At 39.4% G+C, this 24,991-nt stretch overlaps 1 protein-coding gene across 1 annotated transcript in view; it reads right to left on the bottom strand.

The window, feature by feature from the left end:
* RAB11FIP4 (RAB11 family interacting protein 4) overlaps window positions 1-24,991 on the bottom strand; it is a 115,038-nt gene that overhangs the window by 34,135 nt on the left and 55,912 nt on the right. The window contains exons 4-7 of the mRNA XM_053707367.1: window positions 24,529-24,663; window positions 22,683-22,718; window positions 13,323-13,422; window positions 8,984-9,087 (exon numbers count right to left, since the gene is read on the bottom strand). Coding sequence (XP_053563342.1) covers window positions 8,984-9,087; window positions 13,323-13,422; window positions 22,683-22,718; window positions 24,529-24,663 — 375 coding nt within the window. The remainder of the gene's footprint in view (window positions 1-8,983; window positions 9,088-13,322; window positions 13,423-22,682; window positions 22,719-24,528; window positions 24,664-24,991) is intronic.

Raw genomic sequence — 24,991 nt, 5'->3', positions numbered from 1 at the left:
TATCTAGATATCCTTTTCAGCAAAGAATATCAAGAGAATAAAACAAATGAGATAATAGAAGTAAATTAGAAAGATGTTTAAAATTGCATTCTCTTTCTAAATCATGAAAGAAAAAATGTGGGTTTCATGTCCCTTTTAAAAGACAAGCTTTCAAGAGTTTTCCTTTCTTCCTCAGGTATTGCTTCAGACCTGAGAAAGAGAGGAAAACTCTCAAAAGATTTTCTTTATAGTTTAAAGGAATTTCAGCAAACACCGGGGCTCTGTAAATAATTCCCTATATTAAATATGTCACTAATGAAGACCAATGAACAGACCTTGAGTGTTTGTTGGTGTGTGTGTGTTTGTGTGTAACTAATACTAAGTACCATGTACCAACTTTACACAGCCAGCCACTTCCTACTTCAAAATGAAAATTAGGCACACACACACACAAAAGGGCACAAACACACAATCAAGCACATTCAGAGACACAGACAGGCACATTCAAAAACTCACTCAGACACATACACACTCAGGGACACACACTCAGACACACAAACAGCCAACCTTAGATTTAGATTCAACTTTGTCACTGTACAGTGTCAAGACAATGAAACATAGTTGGCCTCCGATCAGAAATGCAGTAGCGATTGATAAACTATACAATAAAATAGAAGATAAAACTCAGTGTAAATTCTAGCAGTCTTACATAATGCCATAATACATCTAATTCCTAAAAAATATAATCCCTCAATCACTAATAGAGCAAGACTTATTTAAAAAGACTTTGACAAACTAATAATACATATAGACATTACACAATAGTGCCACAAATACTATACAATACAACTATATAGCCTCTGGCATCCAATCCAAACTAAAGCATCTATGCAATATACATCATGTGCAAATAAAATGCATCAATCTATAAATACAGTAGTGTAAGGGCTGTAGTGGCAGGGATAAGGGCTGTAGTGGCAGGGATAATAAGGGCTGTAGTGGCGGGGATAATAAGGGCTGTAGTGGCGGGGATAATAAGGGCTGTAGTGGCGGGGATAATAAGGGCTGTAGTGGCGGGGATAATAAGGGCTGTAGTGGCGGGGATAATAAGGGCTGTAGTAAGGAGATAGGAGCTGTATTGGGGTATAGTGACTGTAGTGGGGGGGTATAGGGGCTGTAGTGGGCTATAGAGGCTTTATGGGCTGTAGTAAGGGGATAGCAGCTGTATTGGGGGTATAGGGGCTGTAGTGGGCTATAGAGGCTTTATGGGCTGTAGTAAGGGTATAGAAGCTGTATTGGGGGTATAAGGGTTGTAGGGGGGATAGGGGCTGTAGTAAGGGGATAGGAGCTGTATCAGGGGTATAGGGGGTGTAGTATATATAGTGTTTTTACACAGATGCATACATTTACAAATTACTTTGTAGTAATCCTCCTGACTAATTGGTAAGTGTATATAATCCCTGCACAAAAAATGCATATATTTATACACATACTTTTATATATATATATATATATATATATATATATATATATATATATATATAATCTTCAAAGAAAAAACCCTACATGATAGTATAGTATGACTGCTTAATGAAATGTAATATTGAAAAGATATTTGAGCACATAAACAACAAAATAAAAGAAGATTCATTGTAAGAATATATGGTACTTTTTTAGGACTGCATCAGATAAGCCTTACATGCACACAGCACTAAAAATGACAAATCACATAACCATTAGGAGGGGCAATACTAAAGGCTAGCTGTAGCTGATGCATACACAGTACTGACCTTAAACTGCACTAGGAGTTGTTGTTTTTTAGGCTGCTTGTTCTGCTGTTGCATGCCTTACTGAAGCAGGCAGAAGAGTATGAAAGGCTGTTGCAAACCCAGGAAGCCAGCAGCAGAGTGCAGATAGAGCACACTCTCCAGACTCCTAGGGGGAAACTCCTCCCCCTGATTTCTTACTTAGTGCAAACACGGAGCAATGCATTAAAAAACTTTCAAAAGACAAAAATCAGTTTTGGAAAGACATTCAGGCCAGAATGTCTAGAGTCTAGCTAGGTATTATTTAATTTTCACTGCACTGAGGTTTTTATTAGGCTGCTTGCTTTCTGTTACCTCACTAAAGCAGATAGTAGAGTCTGTAAGGCATGGGCTGGCAGTGGCACAGGCACTACACCAGCAGGGAAGCCAGCAGCAGAGAGCAGATACAGAGTACACTCTGCTCGTGAGAAATTCCTCCCACTTGCCTCCTTCAAGTGTTGATAGTGACGCACCAATTGGATTTAGCACAAAATATATTGAATGTTACCTGACCTCTGCAGTTCCGTTGTCACTAAGGTCCTGAATCAAGGCTGCTATAGCTCTGCCTCCAATGGCTCATCCCCGCCCACATCTTTCTTTATAAAATCTGTCACCCGGTATAGACCATGATGATCATGTGCAAAAATTAAATACAAATGTTTAAACATCTGACAGCTGCGCAATCTTAGTGCCTTTTTTTTACTAGTAGTGCTGTTGTTGCGGTGCTTATATGCAGCCTTAGACGACCACCTATTTTGCCTAACGCTAGGGCTGCCTCTGCTTACACCATGCACACACAGTCCTAGCTGTTAGGAGGGGCAATTGCCTGTTGCCCTCCCCCTGGATCCACCACTAGTCTACCTTATACCAGGGAGGGGGGAGTCCTGAACCCTGGTGGTCATGTGGGATATGTAGCTTGTCTGCTTGCAGAGTGCAGACAGCTCTTTCTTTCCTGATTAGCAGCAAATCTTTCAGAGCATTGCCATGGTAATCCACGGCAACGCTCTGATTTAAAAGTTAACTGTTAGGGTGGCGGGTGCAACAGGCAGATGAAGGAGATTTCTGCAGGGGGGGCACACAGGGGGGCAAAGAATTAACTTGGGGGGGGGGGCAATTGCCCCCCATGCCCCCCTGTAGCGACGCCTATGATCATATGTCTTTCTATACACATCATATGTCTTTTTACACACATCATATGTCTTTCTATACACATCATATGTCTTTCTATGCACATCATATGTCTTTCTATACACATCATATGTCTTTTTATACACATCATATGTCTTTTTATACACATCATATGTCTTTCTATACACATCATATGTCTTTTTATACGCATCATATGTCTTTTTATACACATCATATGTCTTTTTATACACATCATATGTCTTTCTACACACATCATATGTCTTTCTACACACATCATATGTCTTTCTATACACATCATATGTCTTTTTATACACATCATATGTCTTTCTACACACATCATATGTCTTTCTACACACATCATATGTCTTTCTATGCACATCATATGTCTTTCTATACACATCATATGTCTTTTTATACACATCATATGTCTTTCTATACACATCATATGTCTTTTTATACACATCATATGTCTTTCTATACACATCATATGTCTTTTTATACACATCATATGTCTTTCTATACACATCATATGTCTTTCTACACACATCATATGTCTTTCTACACACATCATATGTCTTTGTATACACATCATATGTCTTTGTATACACATCATATGTCTTTCTACACACATCATATGTCTTTCTACACACATCATATGTCTTTCTACACACATCATATGTCTTTTTATACACATCATATGTCTTTTTATACACATCATATGTCTTTCTACACACATCATATGTCTTTCTATACACATCATATGTCTTTTTATACACATCATATGTCTTTCTACACACACATAATATGTCTTTTTATACACATCATATGTCTTTCTACACACATCATATGTCTTTCTATACACATCATATGTCTTTCTACACACATCTGTTTCAAGGCTTGACACAGTCATCTGTTTCAAGGCTTGACACTGTGTTACTGCTCTGACTGTCTGCATGTGCAATGAAGGGGTTAAATTACCACCGCTAGTGTGTTTCTGGAAATCAAAGGGTTAAATCATGTCTCAGAGTGTGCCATGCAGGAGTGATTTAAATTGTATGTCTGTTTCACGTCTCAACAGATACAGGGTGCATAGGTTTCACCTGTGTTACAAACATTCAAAATTATTAAATACATTTTTGTGCGTTACTGAAAACCAAGGGGTTAAATCACTGTTTTGTGCTTATTTATTTGTACATGTATAGAAAGATATATCATACATACACTAAAACAATGTCCAGTCCCTGTATTTTTGGCCAATATTTCTAAAAAAAATTGTTGAGCCTTGATCTGCTTACATACAATGCAACTCTAAACATGTAAATATATAAGGCTATGCAATGTATATAGCTCTGCTCATCTTATAATTATAACCTCTCTCACTATATATGCAATTTTACACAATGTCCCTATAAATGGAAATACACACAGTTTCTTGTGCTTACTGTAAATGTATTACATGTATTTAAATGTTTCTCTATGTAATGATATAAGGCTGTGGCTGCTGATTTTACTGGAACAGAACAGTAATTTACATGTTTAGTTATGTAACATCAGTCAGAAACTAACACTGTTAACAATGATTTAAATGGTTGTGGTCTTTAAAAATGGATTCCCTTATCCTCCAAATATTTCTATATTAGTACCATATAACTTCCATTGTCCCACACTGTAACTTTACCTGCAAAGCTGGTAATATATTGCCAGGTATGGTGACCCTACACATAACTCTATTAACCAACTATATGGTCCCCTTCTGTGTGTTAATACAAAGATATACAGTTGCAAGAAAAAGTATGTGAACCCTTTGGAATGATATGGATTTCTGCACAAATTGGTCTTAAAATGTGATCTGATCATCATCTAAGTCACAACAATAGACAATCACAGTCTGCTTAAACTAATAACACACAAAGAATGAAATGTTGCCATGTTTTTATTGAACACACCATGTAAACATTCACAGTGGAGGTGGAAAAAGTATGTGAACCCTTGGATTTAATAACTGGTTGAACCTCCTTTGGCAGCAATAACTTCAACCAAACGTTTCCTGTAGTTGCAGATCGGACGTGCACAACGGTCAGGAGTAATTCTTGACCATTCCTCTTTACAGAACTGTTTCAGTTCAGCAATATTCTTGGGATGTCTGGTGTGAATCGCTTTCTTGAGGTCATGCCACAGCATCTCAATCGGGTTGAGGTCAGGACTCTGACTGGGCCACTTCAAAAGGCGTATTTTCTTCTGTTTAAGCCATTCTGTTGTTGATTTACTTCTATGCTTTGGGTCATTGTCCTGTTGCAACACCCATCTTCTGTTGAGCTTCAGCTGGTAGACAGATAGCCTTAAGTTCTCCTGCAAAATGTCTTGATAAACTTGGGAATTAATTTTTCCTTCGATGATAGCAATCCGTCCAGGCCCTGACGCAGCAAAGTAGCCCCAAACCATGATGCCCCCACCACCATACTTCACAGTTGGAATGAGGTTTTGATGTTGGTGTGCTGTGCCTCTTTTTCGCCACACATAGTGTTGTGTGTTTCTTCCAAACAACTCAACTTTGGTTTCATCTGTCCACAGAATATTTTGCCAGTACTGCTGTGGAACATCCAGGTGCTCTTGTGCAAACTGTAAACGTGCAGCAATGTTTTGTTTGGACAGCAGTGGCTTCCTCTGTGGTATCCTCCCATGAAATCCATTCTTGTTTAGTGTTTTACGTATTGTAGATTCGCTAACAGGGATGTTAGCATTTGCCAGTGACTTTTGTAAGTCTTTAGCTGACACTCTAGGATTCTTCTTCACCACATTGAGCAGTCTGTGCTGTGCTCTTGCAGTCATCTTTACAGGACGGCCACTTCTAGGGAGAGTAGCAGCAGTGCTGAACTTTCTCCATTTATAGACAATTTGTCTTACCGTGGACTGATGAACAGCAAGGCTTTTGGAGATACTTTTTTTTTTTTTTTATGTTTTTTTATTGAGGACAAACAATACACTTATTACATGAAAAGAAAAAACAAAATTACAAATATTCTCAGCATATCTGTTCTTAAAAGTTCTAAAACATAGATAGTCCTCATTTTCTTACCCCTTATCGATATAGGTCACTCTTGGACCTGTTTAAACAGTTCTTTGATTGCTTCCAGGGGTTAAATTATTTGGTGATAACAAGCATAAAGCAAATAAAAAGAAAACTTACAAAGAAAAACAGCATCAGTTTACCAGGTAATATTAAATCAAAGAATTCACGTTAATTATTAAGATGCTGGTGCCAAATCCGGACACCTTAACTATACAATACTCCTTAGGAAATTTATTTGAACATGTAGAAGGGTATAAATCAGTTGGTACATTTAAACCTTTAACTTAGTTACTCCCGATCCAACCCTGCAACTCAAAGTTACAGGTCTTTACTGCGACTTTGCTGCCATCTAGTGTTCACATCTTATTATAAAGGAAAAACTGATATACGCAAAACATTAACCCATATTAAAATGAAGAAAATATCTGGGAATGTGTGCCTAAACAATGCCCTTATCTGTGTCTGTTTATATCATGGATACATCTATATTACCAGTAACTTTGTCCTGCCCCCATTCCAAACAGTGTGCTACAGTTACCCCGAAACATAGTTATTCTTGTGATGAGCATAACTGTGTCTGAACTGTCTCCTCTCATAGCCCGGCCGTTAGCTACGAGGGAGATAATAATATACTTCATCTTAGGAGTAGGGTAATGGCTTTCACTATTTGACAGGCCCTTTGCTAGCTTTAGTAATATAAGTGTCCTCGCTAGGGTCCCCCACCAACCCCCAACGGGCACAATAAGACATTTAAGGGCTTAGGAAAATTATAATTACTCTCTACGATCTCAGTAAAAAGAGGGCTTTTATAGTTCTGCTTGATAATTATAGGTAACCTCTAGTGACATGCAAAGTCTAATGCTACTTGGAATCGGCTATGTTTATAATGGTACAGTGTTTGAAAATTGTGAGACACTCAAAACTAAACCCAAAACAATGAACTTATTAAATTGTAATATAACTTGTCAGCAACGTTGCTAAGTTTTCTCATCCTAGAAGTGGTGCCTCAACCCCATGCTTTAGGCTGTGATGGCCGGAAGGTTCGCCAAGAAAAAACAGGGGCCTGCTGCAAATGTCCATCTTTGCACGTTGGGGTCAGTGTTGCCGCTTTCAATGTCTCTCTGCTTTTATTCTCCTGATGCGCTTTGCAATGCTTGGTAGAAGAGGCTTCTGTAGAGCAATCTGTAACATGTTTTGTAGCCATCAGAGTCAGGATTGCAGATGAAGAGGGTACTTTTGCTTTGATGATATTGATCCGAGGATCCCCCCCTAATCCCCTGTTGCAATTGGTGTTTGTCAGATATCCTCTTTGCTCTGTGTTGGCCCGTTAGTGATGTCTTCTCCCATGTCAGCTGTCTGTGGGCTACTAGATGGCGCTTTAATATAAAGCTGTTCCTGTACCACATCAGGCTCATTTTCCACGTGTCTAGGCCTTGTTATTTGGTTGCGCAGCTTAGGAACGACTGCCTTCGGTGTAAAGTTAAAGTTTGTTTGAGTTTTGCCGTCCACACAATAATAACTCATTAAAAAGTCCTGTGGGGCATTTTCCATGAGACGTTGAAACAGAACCTCCAGTTTGAGCCATTGGGTGTTGAAGGTTCCACATGAGTCTGATTCATCCGCCATTTTAGTGTCAGTTGTGGTGAGTCGGGATGCCATAATAACAACCCAGTAAAAGGACACCCTGCTTATTCCGTCAGGAGACTGATGATAATGGTAGTAGAGTCCGGTTAAGGCAAAGTACCTCGGATAACCGAGGGGGAAGCGCCACCTGTTATGTGCCGCCGCACCAGGTCTTCTCCGTCTGATTCAAAGCTCCGGTTTCATGCACACAGCTGTAAATAAGATATATTAGATCTCGCAGTGTACTGTGATGCCTCAGACACTGATTTAGCTTGGTTTGCTGGTAAATTTCTCCTTTTAACCGGCAGATTAACAGAGTTTCAGTCGGAGCTCTGGAAATTGCGACCAGTTCAGATCGCTGTTCAGACACGCCCCCTTTGGAGATACTTTTATAAACCTTTCCAGCTTTATGCAAGTCAACAATTCTTAATCGTAGGTCTTCTGAGAGCTCTTTTGTGCGACGCATCATTCACATCAGGCAATGCTTCTTGTGAAAAGCAAACCCAGAACTGGTGAGTGTTTTTTATAGGGCAGGGCAGCTGTAACCAACACCTCCAATCTCATCTCATTGATTGGACTCCAGTTGGCTGACATCTCACTCCAATTAGCTCTTGGAGATGTCATTAGTCTAGGGGTTCACATACTTTTTCCACCTGCACTGTGAATGTTTACATGGTGTGTTCAATAAAAACATGGCAACATTTAATTCTTTGTGTGTTATTAGTTTAAGCAGACTGTGATTGTCTATTGTTGTGACTTGATGATCAGATCACATTTTATGACCAATTTGTGCAGAAATCCATATCATTCCAAAGGGTTCACATACTTTTTCTTGCAACTGTAGACCCCTGGAATAATGTCATTGCTACGCACTGTGCATGATCTATACAGAAACTATACATATGAATTCTCTATACACAAAGTTTAGGGTCAATCCATCTCAAGTGGTCCAATAATTGGTAAGTTGGTTGCTTGACCATTTTTAATATTCCTAATTTTTTTTCGAGTGATTACCTCTATGTAATGGTATTATAAAATCATCAGTTTTTTTAATTTTATTTTACTTGGTTTAACCTCGGCAGCCATCTTTGTGTCATGGTGCACAACAACATTTGGTCATACAGATAATTACAGAAACTCAGCTCAGGCTGCTCCTAGCTCCTTAAAACAAAAACTGATATCTAGCGCAAATTACAAGGTACATGTACATATATAAATCTGTTGCACATTCTTGTTCCGTAGACTTAGAACTCAAGTCCTAATGTAATGATCAAGATGGCTGAAAACTCCACTTTGAGGGTCAGTTTATAATGCCTATACAAACATGAATTCACACAGTCCCTTTACCTCGTCTTACCTATGCACCAGCTGTGTGTTTTCATGCTTTAGTTTGCTCTTCACATCCCCATTGGTCAGGTTATCGTTCTCTAGCTCTGTCACCTTCTTCTCTAGAAAGGTCACCTGTCATTAGAAGCAACATGACATATAGTTAATGGAACACCCTTACAATTACCACATGAAAATGTTTTATTCAGTTTGTCAATGGTTTAGCAGAATATTATAAAGTCATGTCGCCAAAGTAACAAAAACATATGAAAAGAATGACTAAATGCCAGTAAATAGCCTACATATTTCTAAAACAAATCCGCTAAATGTTTTTACAAACTATTACATACAGATATTGTTCAGGCTCTAATGTCAACATAGACAAATAAAGCAGCAATCAAATTAAGTAATAACTATTATCAAACATAAACCGACACAATTTATTAAACAAAGGTGGATCTCAAAAGTCCTAAGTGTGAAACCTTAAAGGGATATAGCGTAGAAAAGGGATGTGAAAGGTATGCACATTATTTATTTAACACATATCTATACATTAAAATATATAAACAGAGCTTTATATTTCCACTAGTCCAATAATAGTCCCAGAGAAGTACAGCAGATACTACAGCAGACAAGAAAAACACTGAGTGCACTAGTAACCATTTCTCTCTGGGCCAATGTACTCAGCAAGCAGCTGATAATAGTTAATTGTATTCAAAGATGCTGCAAGAACACCTAGCCTAGCTTTTGAATAGGCTAGTCTCTCTCTCCCTCCCCCCTAGTGGAAGGATGATTTATGTTGCTGGCTCTGTTTTACATAGTTCCTCTATAGCCAATACTGCAGTACTGACATTTTCAGTATAGGAAAGGTAAAGGAGCCATTTGTAAACAATTTAATACACTTCGGCAGGTAAAATGTATTATTGGGAACAAATTAAAGGGGAGAATGTTTTACAATACACTGTCCTTTTAAAGTTAAAGGGACAGTCAACACCCAACACAACATGATTCCATATTTTTAAAACCCAAATGAAGATCCGCCTGCACTGCCTTCCTTCTCTATTACCTCTATCCTTCTTCAAGTTATCCTTCACAATACATGCGTTAATCTGCCCGAAATATGGCCGCCTAACTCCCCCCACCGTTATGTACCTCCCTTCTGCCAATCATAATTCAATCCTAGGTCAGAATCTTCAAGCTCATTCACGGAGTTTCGCGCATGCGCGATGCAATAGGAACCAAAAAGGCGTAACTTTATTCTGCACAATTGTTGCTGACACCAAACACATGAATTAGCTGCTGCAAGTCCGATTTCGGAGTATGAACTGAATTATATACAAATGCGCATGCACGATGATGTATGAAGAGCGTCATCAATACCTACATGGGCGAGCCTGAAATGGCATAGAGATGGGGAAGAAGGATGAGGGGGAGGCGTTTGGCGGTCATATTTAGCGTAGATTAAACAATGTATCGTGAATGATTACTAGGACAAGGATATAGGTAATACAGAAGGGAGGCGGTGCAGGCAGATCTTCGTTTGGGTTTTAAAAATATGGAATCATGTTGTGTCAGGTGTTGACTGTCCCTTTAAATCATCAGTTCCACTCTGCTTTAGACCTATATCAGCAGTAAGTGCACAAGGGTACTCGTAAGACTACCCTATAAACCCGTCTCCTTATGTCTAATCTGTGTTATCAATACCCTGACATACATTTCAGTTCTACTGTTTGGGATAATTGTGGACAATATAATCACATTTCTAGTTTAATTCAATCTTTTATAAGATCTTCTGTCATTTTAGGATTTTCTTTTTTTCTTTTTTTTATTTCCTTGGCCGAGAATCAATATTAATTCTAATTAAATAACTCACTAATGAGGTTGTTAAAAGAGAATTAGAGTGAAGGGAGCAGAAGGAGATGTTTTGATGATCTTGAGACATGGATTTAGGAGGCTGCAGAGCTATGTGCGCAGAACGCAATGGGTGCCAAGGTTCATGGATTAGTGAAGCATGTCCTGATGCCCATGTCTTAAAACAACCCAGAAACTAGCAGCTAAGGACAAAGCACTGGCAGATATCCCTGTAATCTTAGGGCTAGACACCAGAAACTCATAATAAAGTCTCGCCTTCTCATATGAATAAGTGAACTAATGTCAGTGGTGTGTTAAAGTGGTGAGTCCCTCCTAGCACCAAAGCATTTAAAGGACCAATAAAGTCAAAATTAAACTTTCATGATTCAAATAGAGCAAACAATTTTAAGCAACTTTCTAATTCACTTCCATTATCTAAATGCGCACAATCTTTTTATTTGCACACTTTAAAGGGACCAGTTCCTACAGAGCATGTGCAAGATTCACAGGAAATACGTATATGCATTTTGTGATTGGCTGATGGCTGTCACATGATGCAGTGGGGAAAAAAAACAGAACTAACTTTAACATTTTTCAGAAATAAATCTACTACTCATTTGAAATTCAAACTAAGTGATTTAGCATTTTGTTTTTCTTACACATTTACTGATTAAAGGGACACTATACACCAATTTTCATATAACTGCATATATAATCGCCACTATTATAAAGAACAATATGCAATTATGCACAGATCTAAAAATCCAGTATAAAACCTTTTAAAAACTTACTTAGAAGCTCCCAGTTTAGCATGGTTGAAAAGATTAGGCTGGGACACCCACCGAAATGGGCTGGAAAGCAAGAACAGAAACTCCCCCCCTCCACTGAAAAGACCCTTTACACAAACAGGAGTAAGCTAGAGTAGGTAGACAACAGTCTACTTCCAAAACTAAAAAAAAAACTGTATGGGCTAAATTAATGGATCATCTACAAAACAATTATGCAAAGAAAAATCTAGTGTATAATTTCCCTTTAACCTTTTCCCGACGTTAGGACGTTCCATGCCGTCCTAACAGCGCTGGGCTTTAGCATCGTTAGGACGGCATGGAACGTCCTAGCTGTTTAGCTGTACTGAAGTCAACTGCGTTAACTGAATGGGATCAGGTTATAGTGGGCGTGCCCGATCCCATCATTGAAAATCGCATGCATGATCACGTGATTTCAATTTGTTTACATCGAAACGTTGTTCCGATGTAGAAAAATTAGACCCAACATGAAAGGGTTAAGAAGTGACATCATTAAAGGGACATTCCTTCCATTATTAAAGGGACAGTAAAGTCAACAGTAAACTTAAAAAGATGGTAAACTCTTCCCTTTATAAAAACAGATATGCAATGTTAGTGATATTTTAGATGAAGTTTAATTCATCAGCTGTAATGAAGATGCGCTACAACTTACTTTTTAAGGTAGATATGAAATTCAAATATCCGTGCTCGGCTTCCCACTTCAGAGTCAGTTTTTCTGTGAGCTAAAGGTTTGAATTGTTCTCCAATCAGCACTCTAGCTACAACAAATGTGCCATAAGGGGAGAGCGCTGATTGGATAACAGTTCAAACCTTTAGCTCACAGAAAAATGTTCTTTTGCAGGGGGTGGCAGAGTGCAGGGTATTTGAATTTCATATCTATATTAAAAAGTAAGTTATAGCGCAACTTTATTACAACTGATGAATTAAACTCCATCTAAGATATCAGTAACATTCCAGATCTGTTTTTATAAATTGGAGAGTTTACCATCACTTTGAATGGATTGGATAGATCATGAAATATTAAACAACTTTCCAATTTACTTCTATAATCACTTGTGCTTCTAGATGCATTAAATAAAATGTGTTAATAACAAAAAAAATAACAATTTGATAAGTAATCTATTTATATATATATATATATATATATCCTTTTTTATTTTGCAAATCCTCCTCAGACAAACATATTAAAGGGACAGTCTATACCTTAGTCTTCTTAAAGTCTTACTTTAGATTAAGCTGCACATAGCCTCCTGCAACCCTTTCTATATCATGCAGCAGTAACAGTAAAAAAAAGTTATTTTAAAATGAATATTGTTTCTGATCAATTTGAAATTAATGCAAAGCTGATTCTATCGACTCTGCTGAATAGCATTGGCCGTCTGTTGAATCCAATTAGTGAGTCTTTTGTAACTAGTGAAGCCTCTAATTCAGCCAGATCGTGATGTCATCAGTGGGCTGAGCTTGGCAGCTATTTCAAAGTGACCACAAACAATATTCATTTTAAAATAACTTTTTTACTATTACTGCTGCATGATATAGAAACGGGTGCAGGAGGATATTTGCAGCTTTATCTTAAGTAAGACTTTAAGATGACTAAGGCGTAGGCTTTCCCTTTAAATAAATCCAGTACAACACAAAGCATTCTGTGATTTGAACACAAGTTGATCAATAAACAAAACTGTGCAGTGCTGTCACTTATTTTTCATTGCTTACCTTCTCTGTTATGTCATTATCACAGGAGTCTATGCTGTCCCTGAACAGGTCCTCTGTACTGCCGTTGCTGCTACTGATATTACTGTTGTGGAAAAGTTGCCTGCAAATAATTAGTAATAATTAGCAAACTGCCACCTGCTTTATGGAACCCTTTTTATTTTACTACACCATTTTTCCTTACCTCCTTTTTATGACTATAAAAACAGAATTTATGCTTACCTGATAAATTACTTTCTCCAACGGTGTGTCCGGTCCACGGCGTCATCCTTACTTGTGGGATATTCTCTTCCCCAACAGGAAATGGCAAAGAGTCCCAGCAAAGCTGGTCACATGATCCCTCCTAGGCTCCGCCCACCCCAGTCATTCGACCGACGGACAGGAGGAAATATATATAGGAGAAACCATATGATACCGTGGTGACTGTAGTTAGAGAAAATAATTCATCAGACCTGATTAAAAAACCAGGGCGGGCCGTGGACCGGACACACCGTTGGAGAAAGTAATTTATCAGGTAAGCATAAATTCTGTTTTCTCCAACATTGGTGTGTCCGGTCCACGGCGTCATCCTTACTTGTGGGAACCAATACCAAAGCTTTAGGACACGGATGAAGGGAGGGAGCAAATCAGGTCACCTAAATGGAAGGCACCACGGCTTGCAAAACCTTTCTCCCAAAAATAGCCTCCGAAGAAGCAAAAGTATCAAATTTGTAAAATTTGGCAAAAGTGTGCAGTGAAGACCAAGTCGCTGCCTTACATATCTGGTCAACAGAAGCCTCGTTCTTGAAGGCCCATGTGGAAGCCACAGCCCTAGTGGAGTGAGCTGTGATTCTTTCAGGAGGCTGCCGTCCGGCAGTCTCATAAGCCAATCGGATAATGCTTTTAAGCCAAAAGGAAAGAGAGGTAGAAGTCGCTTTTTGACCTCTCCTTTTACCAGAATAAACAACAAACAAGGAAGATGTTTGTCTGAAATCTTTAGTAGCCTCTAAATAGAATTTTAGAGCACGGACTACGTCCAAATTGTGTAACAAACGTTCCTTCTTTGAAACTGGATTCGGACACAAAGAAGGTACAACTATCTCCTGGTTAATATTTTTGTTGGAAACAACTTTCGGAAGAAAACCAGGCTTAGTACGCAAAACCACCTTATCTGCATGGAACACCAGATAGGGCGGAGAACACTGCAGAGCAGATAACTCTGAAACTCTTCTAGCAGAAGAAATTGCAACCAAAAACAAAACTTTCCAAGATAATAACTTAATATCTACGGAATGTAAGGGTTCAAACGGAACCCCTTGAAGAACTGAAAGAACTAGATTTAGACTCCAGGGAGGAGTCAAAGGTCTGTAAACAGGCTTGATCCTAACCAGAGCCTGAACAAATGCTTGAACATCTGGCACAGCTGCCAGTCTTTTGTGAAATAAAACAGATAAAGCAGAGATCTGTCCCTTCAGAGAACTTGCAGATAATCCTTTCTCCAAACCTTCTTGTAGAAAGGATAGAATCTTAGGAATTTTTATCTTGTTCCATGGGAATCCTTTAGATTCACACCAACAGATATATTTTTTCCATATTTTATGGTAAATTTTTCTAGTTACAGGCTTTCTAGCCTGAATCAGAGTATCTATTACAGAATCTGAAAACCCACGCTTTGATAAAATCAAGCGTTCAATCTCCAAGCCGTCAGTTGGAGGGAAACCAGATTCGGATGTTCGAATGGACCCTGAACAAGAAGGTCCTGTCTCAAAGGTAGCTTCCATGGTGAACCCGATGACATATTGACCAGGTCTGCATACCAAGTCCTGCGTGGCCACGCAGGAGCTATCAAGATCACTGAGGCCCTCTCCTCATTGATCCTGGCTACCAGCCTGGGGATGAGAGGAAACGGTGGGAATACATAAGCTAGGTTGAAGGTCCAAGGTGCTACTAGTGCATCTACTAGGGTCACCTTGGGATCCCTGGATCTGGACCCGTAGCAAGGAACCTTGAAGTTCTGACGAGACGCCATCAGATCGATGTCTGGAATGCCCCATAATTGAGTTATTTGGGCAAAGATTTCCGGATGGAGTTCCCACTCCCCCGGATGGAATGTCTGACGACTCAGAAAATCCGCTTCCCAATTTTCCACTCCTGGGATGTGGATCGCAGACAAGTGGCAGGAGTGATCCTCCGCCCATTGAATTATCTTGGTCACTTCTTTCATCGCCAGGGAAGTCCTTGTTCCCCCCTGATGATTGATATATGCAACGGTCGTCATGTTGTCTGACTGAAACCTTATGAATTTGGCCTTTGCTAGTTGAGGCCAAGCTCTGAGAGCATTGAATATCGCTCTCAGTTCCAGAATGTTTATCGGGAGAAGAGACTCTTCCCGAGACCATAGACCCTGAGCTTTTAGGGATTCCCAGACCGCGCCCCAGCCCACTAGGCTGGCGTCGGTCGTGACAATGACCCACTCTGGTCTGCGGAAGCTCATTCCCTGTGACAGATTGTCCAGGGTCAGCCACCAACGGAGTGAATCTCTGGTCTTTTGATCTACTTGAATCGTCGGAGACAAGTCTGTATAATCCCCATTCCACTGTCTGAGCATGCACAGTTGTAATGGTCTTAGATGAATTCGTGCAAAAGGAACTATGTCCATTGTTGCAACCATCAATCCTATTACTTCCATGCACTGCGCTATGGAAGGACGAGGAACAGATTTAAGTACTTGACAAGAGCTTAGAAGTTTTGATTTTCTGACCTCTGTCAGAAAAATCCTCATTTCTAAGGAATCTATTATTGTTCCCAAGAAGGGAACTCTTGTTGACGGGGACAGAGAACTTTTTTCTTTGTTCACCTTCCATCCGTGAGATCTGAGAAAGGCTAGGACGATGTCCGTATGAGCCTTTGCTTTTGACAGGGACGACGCTTGAATCAGGATGCCGTCCAAGTAAGGTACTACTGCAATGCCCCTTGGTCTTAGAACCGCTAGAAGGGACCCTAGTACCTTTGTGAAAATCCTTGGAGCAGTGGCTAATCCAAATGGAAGTGCCACAAACTGGTAATGCTTGTCCAGAAAAGCGAACCTTAGGAACTGATGATGTTCCTTGTGGATAGGAATATGTAGGTACGCATCCTTTAAATCCACGGTAGTCATAAATTGATTTTCCTGGATACTAGGTAGGATCGTTCGAATAGTTTCCATTTTGAACGATGGTACCCTGAGAAATTTGTTTAGGATCTTTAGATCCAAAATTGGTCTGAATGTTCCCTCTTTTTTGGGAACTATGAACAGATTGGAATAAAATCCCATTCCTTGTTCTCTTATTGGAACTGGATGTATCACTCCCATCTTTAACAGGTCTTCTACACAATGTAAGAATGCCTGTCTCTTTATTTGGTTTGAAGATAATTGAGACCTGTGGAACCTTCCCCTTGGGGGTAGTTCCTTGAATTCCAGGAGATAACCTTGAGAAACTATTTCTAGCGCCCAAGGATCCTGAACATCTCTTGCCCAAGCCTGAGCAAAGAGAGAAAGTCTGCCCCCCACTAGATCCGGTCCCGGATCGGGGGCTATCCCTTCATGCTGTTTTGGTAGCAGTGGTAGGCTTCTTGGCCTGCTTACCCTTGTTCCAGCCTTGCATTGGTTTCCAGGCTGGTTTGGGTTGTGAAGTATTACCCTCTTGCTTAGAGGATACAGAATTAGAGACTGGTCCGTTTCTGCGAAAGGGACGAAAATTAGGCTTATTATTAGCCTTAAAAGACCTATCCTGTGGGAGGGCGTGGCCCTTTCCCCCAGTGATGTCTGAAATAATCTCTTTCAAATAAGGTCCAAATAATGTTTTACCTTTGAAAGGAATGTTAAGCAATTTTGTCTTGGAAGACACATCCGCTGACCAAGACTTTAGTCAAAGCACCCTGCGCGCCACGACAGCAAACCCTGAATTTTTCGCCGCTAATCTAGCTAATTGCAAAGCGGCATCTAAAACAAAAGAGTTAGCCAATTTAAGTGCTTGAACTCTGTCCATAACCTCCTCATACGAAGATTCTTTACTGAGCGATTTTTCTAGTTCCTCGAACCAGAAACACGCTGCCGTAGTGACAGGAACAATGCATGAAATTGGTTGTAGAAGGTAACCTTGCTGTACAAAAATCTTTTTAAGCAAACCCTCTAATTTCTTATCCATAGGATCTTTGAAAGCACAACTATCTTCGATAGGAATAGTAGTGCGTTTGTTTAGAGTAGAAACCGCCCCCTCGACCTTGGGGACTGTCTGCCATAAGTCCTTTCTGGGGTCGACTATAGGAAATAATTTCTTAAATATAGGGGGGGGAACAAAAGGTATGCCGGGCCTTTCCCACTCTTTATTTACTATGTCCGCCACCCGCTTGGGTATAGGAAAAGCGTTGGGGGGCACCGGAACCTCTAGGAACTTGTCCATCTTACATAATTTCTCTGGAATGACCAAATTGTCACAATCATCCAGAGTAGATAACACCTCCTTAAGCAGTGCGCGGAGATGTTCTAATTTAAATTTAAATGTCACAACATCAGGTTCAGCTTGATGAGAAATTTTTCCTGAATCTGAAATTTCTCCATCAGACAAAACCTCCCTCATGGCCCCTTGAGATTGGTGTGAGGGTATGTCAGAACAGTTATCATCAGCGTCCTCTTGCTCTTCAGTGTTTAAAACAGAGCAATCGCGCTTTCTCTGATAAGTAGGCATTTTGGATAAAAGATTTGCTATGGAGTTATCCATTACAGCCGTTAATTGTTGCATGGTAATAAGTATTGGCGCACTAGATGTACTAGGGGCCTCCTGTGTGGGCATAACTGGTGTAGACACAGTAGGGGATGTAGTATCATGTTTACTCCCTTCACTTGAGGAATCATCTTGGGCAATATCATTATCTGTGGCAATACTGTCCTTACTTTGTTTGGACACTATGGCACAATTATCACATAAATTTAAATGGGGAGACACATTGGCTTTCATACATATAGAACATAGCTTATCTGATGGTACAGACATGTTAAACAGGCTTAAACTTGTCAACAAAGCACAAAAAACGTTTTAAAATAAAACCGTTACTGTCACTTTAAATTTCAAACTGAAAACACTTTATTACTGAATATGTGAAAAAGTATGAAGGAATTGTTCAAAATTTCACCACAGTGTCTTAAGGCATTAAAAGTATTGCACACCAAATTTCAGAGCTTTAACCCTTAAATTAACGGAACCGGAGCCGTTTTTACATTTAACCCCTATACAGTCCCAGAATGAGGCTCTGTCTATAACTAGAAAGGCCCCCATCTGAAAAAGGTGTCCAACACAGTGCCTGCCGTTTTTCTAAACGTTCCCCAAGATTATAATACCAATAATTAGTTAGTAATCTGCATAATATGCCTAGTAAAGCAATTGTTTTAGCCCAGAAAAATGTCTACCAGTTTTTAAGCCCTTTTTGAAGCCCTTTATTCTTTTATGTTTAACTAAGAAAATGGCTTACTGGTCCCCATGAGGGGAAATGACAGCCTTCCAGCATTACATGGTCTTGTTAGAAATATGGCTAGTCATACCTTAAGCAGAAAAGACTGCTAACTGTTTCCCCCAACTGAAGTTACTTCATCTCAACAGTCCTGTGTGGAAACAGCAATTGATTTCAGTTACTGTCTGCTAAAATCATCTTCCTCTTACAAACAGAAATCTTCATCCTTTTCTGTTTCAGAGTAAATAGTACATACCAGCACTATTTTAAAATAACAAACACTTGATAGAAGAATAAAACTACATTTAAACACCAAAAAACTCTTAACCATCTCCGTGGAGATGTTGCCTGTGCAACGGCAAAGAGAATGACTGGGGTGGGCGGAGCCTAGGAGGGATCATGTGACCAGCTTTGCTGGGACTCTTTGCCATTTCCTGTTGGGGAAGAGAATATCCCACAAGTAAGGATGACGCCGTGGACCGGACACACCAATGTTGGAGAAATAAATATACACATTCATTTCTTATAGTTTTGCATTCTACACAAAAATAGATTGCAAATATTAATTTTCATGACTTAAACATAAAGCAGCATAATGATATCCAACACAAAATTATATCTTATGTTATGAATATTTGTTTCAAGAAAAAACAAAACACAAACAGAAAATATATAAAAAATTTCTGCAACATTTCAACACATATAATTATGCTACCCTTGATTTTCAGCATAATATAGTTTCCGGCAGAATATGTGTTAATCTGTGAACTATCGGCAAAGTTTGTTTTACCACCTAACAAAAAATATATTCACAAGTCAAACAAGATACATTTGTTTTATCATTCACATTCCAATATCACTTGTCATAATGTGCATAACTGCTATGGAGTGAGCATATGACAACCAACTAAAACCATCAGCAAAATACTTAAGTCCTGTTGATTTTAAACTGTTGTCACTGAGTGTAATGTGAGCTCAAGCAAATCATGTAATGTGCAAATGCTGCAAATCAAATTATTATTATACTTTATAAAGCGCCAACATATTCCGCAGCGCTGTCCATGGGTTTAAATAGCTGGTTTAGGTCATTTACAGCATTTTGAAAACCTAGGTTACAGATTTTGCTTTTTGGACCAGAGAGTGAGTGAGAAAAAGCACATTTTTATACACAAAAGCAAGCAGTGTATAATGTCCCTTTAAGATCTTACAGGTTCTGTTATATTACTGTGTATTATGTGTTTCACTGATTCCTTTTTTGTTTGTTAAAATGCTAAATATCTTCATGTTCCTGTTTGCTACCTCTTGTCTCTATAACAAAAGTTTTTATTAATTTACTCCTTCCCCCTTACCACCTGCACTATTAATTGGACCATCTCTTTTACCCTTACCTCATTTATGCTCTCATTAACTTCACACATTCCTAAAATCTCTCTTACCGCTCTGCACCTCATGCCAAACACATTCTCAATACTGCAAATCTATATAATCTTATGTCACTCTCCCTCTTGCTCATACTGGTTGCTGGCGATATCTCCCCTAATCCATGTCCCCCACAACTTCCTAACCTTGCCCACCCATGTATGCCTTTCCATAGTCCTTAAAAATCAGAACTTTGGAAACCTTACTCAAATAAATGTTCTTTCTAAAGTCAACAGCCGTTTACTTGTGCTCTCTGGAACTCTTGCTCTGTTTGCAACAAGCTCACTTCTTCCCAAGACCTTTTTATCACCCATTCCCCTCAACCTTCTGGCTCTAACAGAAACCTGACTTTCTCCTTCAGACATAGCCTCTACTGCTGCAGTGTAACATGAGGGTCTCCACTTCAGCCACACTCCTAGGTCTGAAAACAGACAAGGAAGTGGTGTAGGTATTTTACTTTCCTCTCGTTTCACCTTCCAATAAATACAACCCATCTCTTCCCTCACATTTTCTTTCTTTGAAACCCAGATGATTTGATTATTCGCTCTCCTCTCTATATGTGTTACGGTTTTATATTGACAATATGGCTCCTCAACTAAATTGTATGAGCTGGTTAGCTTATTTGCTTTCTTCAGACTCCCTTGCCCTCATTCTTAGGGATTTCAACTTTCCTGCTGACAATCCCACTGCCCAGGCTGCAAAAAAAAACTCTCCACCTCACTTCCTCTTACAGTCTGTCACAATGGACTGACTCTCCCACTCACAAAGACATACACTCCCTTGATCTGATTTTCAGCTATCGATGAACTCTCTTAAAAGTCACAAACTCCCCTTTTTCCTTTTATGACCATCCTCTCCTTACTTCCTAAAAATCTCCCTCCATCTAACCCTCACACCAAACTCCACAGAAGCATTAAGTCACTAGATCAGCAACATCTCTCAAACTCTATCAAACCTCTGCTCTCTTCCATCTCCTCCTCTTCCTGTCCTGACTAATCTATCTCCTACTGCAACTCCACTCTTACATCGGTCCTTGACAATATGGCACCTCTTACCATAACTTGGAAGTCACACACTCACTCTCAGGCCTGGCATACTCCTCTGACACCACTTATGCAGATCTTGCCGCACTACTGAGCGACATTGGAGAAAATCTCTGTGTTCAGCTGACTTACTTCACTACAGGTTCTTGAACTCCTATTATTCTGTCCTTAAGCTCTCTTAGCAGGATGACATCTCTACTCTTATCTCTACTCTTTCTTCAAACCCAAAACATCTGTTCTCCACTATCAATACCCTTCTCTGCCCAACCCCTACTACAACTTCTCTTTCAGCTCAAGATTTTGCCAGACACTACAACAACAACATTTAAACCAAATTATCTCTCAACATACTACCATCTGCCTATATATCCTCCTCTTTCCTCACTACCTGTCTCCTAGATCCCATCCCCTCACAGCTACTCCCCTCACTTTCTTTTACCCTTCCACCTATCCTCACACACAATGTCAACCTCTCCCTCAGCACTGGTATATTTCCATTATCTCATAAACACGCAATCTGGATTTTGCCCCCAACACTCAGACACAGAGAAAGCAAAATTGAAAATCGACTTCTCTCTATTAATCTTTCTCGATTAGTCTGCAGCCTTTGATACTGTTGACCACCCTCTCTTGCTCCAAACCCTCCAATCCTTCTGCATTTGAGACACAGCCCACTCTTGGTTTTCTTCCTACCTGTCTAACCATACCTTTAATGTAGCTTTCTCTGATGCATAATTTGCCCCTTTATCAATTTCTGTTGGGGTACCACAAAGCTATGTCTTTGGTCCCTTCTTCCAAAATCTTTACCCTCCATCTTTCTATAACTGTTGATAACATCATTATCTCAACCCTGCATGCCTGATGCCTTGGGGTCACATTTGACTCAGATATTTATTTCACTACTCACATCCAGTTTCTGATGTTTCCAGCCTTAAAAACAACTCCAAAATACTTATTTAAAGGGACATAAAACTTACAATTTTTGTTTCATGATTCAGATAGAGCATACATTTTTAAACAACTTTCTAATGTGCTTATATTTTCTAATTTGCTTCATTATCTTGGTATCCTTTGGTGAAGAAGCAGCAATGCACTACTGGGAGCTAGCTGAACACAGTGGGTGAGCCAATAACATGAGGCATATATGAGCAGCCACCAATCATCAGCTTTTTGAGCCTAGCTAGGTATCCTTTTCAACAAGGATACCAAAAGAACAAAACAAATTAGAATATAGAAGTAAATTGGAAAGTTGTTTAAAATCATATATATGAATCATGCCTTATTGTAGTCACAGTGTAAAAATGGTTCCCATGAAATGAACTTGTTAGCCAAGTAGTGAAGAACCAGGGTAACCTGGACATACCCAATACAACTCTATACAATATGAGCTATTTACAAAACATTTATTTATAAAAAAAATATTTGCGACACTTACCTGCCAAATGCAGTGCTTGTTATTTTCCTGTTCGGGCTGTATAGAATAAAAAGCATTGTCATTATTCCTCTGATGATGGTATAAGTAAAGTATTGTTGAACTTGGGTAGCAGATTAAATGGACGTTAAAGGGAACCACAACTGCTTGACATGTTCTAAACTAACTTTTTCTAATTGTGCAAAATAAACTAACAATTCTGTATGCAGTCTTTTCATCTTACTGAATTCTGTTGTAGATAAAAGCTTTACAATTTAAACGTTGTTCTGCAGCATAGGATCTGCTATGTATGCTCTGGAGAACATACGTAATGTCGATGAATGAAAATGTCTCTTATAAGCAGCGGGAGTTTGCTTTCTTTCTTCCTCCTGTGCCTCCCTCTCCACCCCCCTCATACTTCTTTCCCTGCTCATGCGATCTATAAACATAATAGTGCCTGAAGCCTTTCTTCTCAGACACTGCAGGGCTCACTCTGATTTAGTAATAGCAGGTGCCGTGTGCATCATGTGACCCACTGTTGTGGAACGTACGTTACAATATGGCAACATACATAGCAGATCCTATGCTGCAGATCAACGTTTAAAAACAGAATGCAGTAAGATGAAGACTGCAAACATGAAGTCAGTTTATTTTGCATAATCAGAAAAAGTTTGTTTAAAACATTTTAAGCAGGTGTTTCCCTTTAAACAGTACGAGATTGTAATATAAAATGTTTGATTATGTGTAGTTAAAAAACTTTGTAATTTACTTTAATTATTTATTTTGTTTCCTTTTCCTGTAATTTAACTCTGAAAATTGTTGTTTTTCTACATTACACTAAGGTCTAAGGATATGGGGCCTATTTATAAAAGGCCTGTTGGACATGATCCGACATTGCGGATCATGTCCGACAGACATCGCTGAATGCAGAGAGCAATACACTCTCCGCATTCAGCCTTGCACCAGCATCTCTTGTGAACTGCTGGTGCAACGCCGCCCCCTGCAGGGCATGTCAATCAACCCGATGGTATTCGATCGGGTTGAATTGCAGCAATCTCTGTCCGCCTCCTCAGAGCAGGCAGACAGGTTATGGAGCAGCGGTCTTTAGACCGCTGCTTCATAACTGGTGTTTCTGGCGAGCCTGAAGGCCTGAAGGCTCGCCAGAAATACGGGGCTTCAAGCTTCATACGGAGCTTGATAGATATGCCCCAATATGTTTACTGGACCCTCAGTGCAGTGTTTTAGGGTGTCAGAAGAACCCTACTTTCACCTATTTTTGTTACATACCATTGCCTATCAATTATTTGTTTAACATGCTATTCCTTAAACGGTATTTCTCTTATACAGGTATACCTCACTTTACAGCGCTTCACTTTACAGCGATTCGCTAATACAGCGCTTTGTGGAGCTGAAGTTCAACCTCCAAAGATTTTGAAACAGTGCTGTAATCATTGTGAGATTGCGAGAAAAGTGACTGGCACCATTTTGTTATGCGCAGTTCACTCTGTTTACAGCATTACAGTGCAATCTGTGTCTAGGTGATATAGTCTGACAAATGTTACTACAGTCACTGTCACTATTTTACAGGTACAGTATTTATTGTGCTGTGCTAGTGTTAAACTAAACATAGCACTATTGCACCCCTAATATTTGTTAGTTCAAACATGTTTTCAAGTTTTTAAACACACTGGCAAGTGAAAAGAAAGCTAAAACTGCATTGTTTGACTTTAAGGCGGTTTTCACTTTACAGCGGGGCTCCGGTCCCTAACCCGCTGTATGAGCGGGGTATACCTGTATCTTATTTTTGCCATCACATTGTTTCAGAAACACAAAGTATTGAATAGTAATGATTTTTCTATCACCATTTTACCTGTTGGCCTTCAGGTTTTTCAGTCTGGCTTCCAAATCGTTGAGTAAGTTGATTTTTTTGCAGCACTGTGAGCAGTACATATCCAGCAGTTCACTGTTGTAAGCGTGTCTCATTTTTCTGGGGGTTTGTCCTGCACTGTTTAAAAATAACAAATTGATCTGTCATCATCCATCACTGTGGTCAGCAGTCACTAGATTATTAGACAATGGAATAAGTAAAAAGTGTGTGTTTGTGTATGTTTGTATGTGTGTCTATATGTGTGTGTGTCTATATGTGTATGCGTTTGTGTGTGTGTATATATATGAGTGTGTGTATCTATATATGCATATGTGTGTGTATGTGTTTGTGTCTATATGTGTATATGTGTGTCTATATGTGTGTGTCTATATGTGTATGTGTTTGTGTGTGTGTATATATATATGAGTGTGTGTATCTATATATGCGTATGTGTGTGTATGTGTTT

This window comes from Bombina bombina, chromosome 1 (genome assembly GCF_027579735.1).
Source record: "Bombina bombina isolate aBomBom1 chromosome 1, aBomBom1.pri, whole genome shotgun sequence".
In the NCBI taxonomy this organism is placed as follows: Eukaryota; Metazoa; Chordata; class Amphibia; order Anura; family Bombinatoridae; genus Bombina; species Bombina bombina.
Note: the sequence above shows the minus strand (reverse complement) of the source record. Positions and strands in the feature narration are given on the sequence as shown.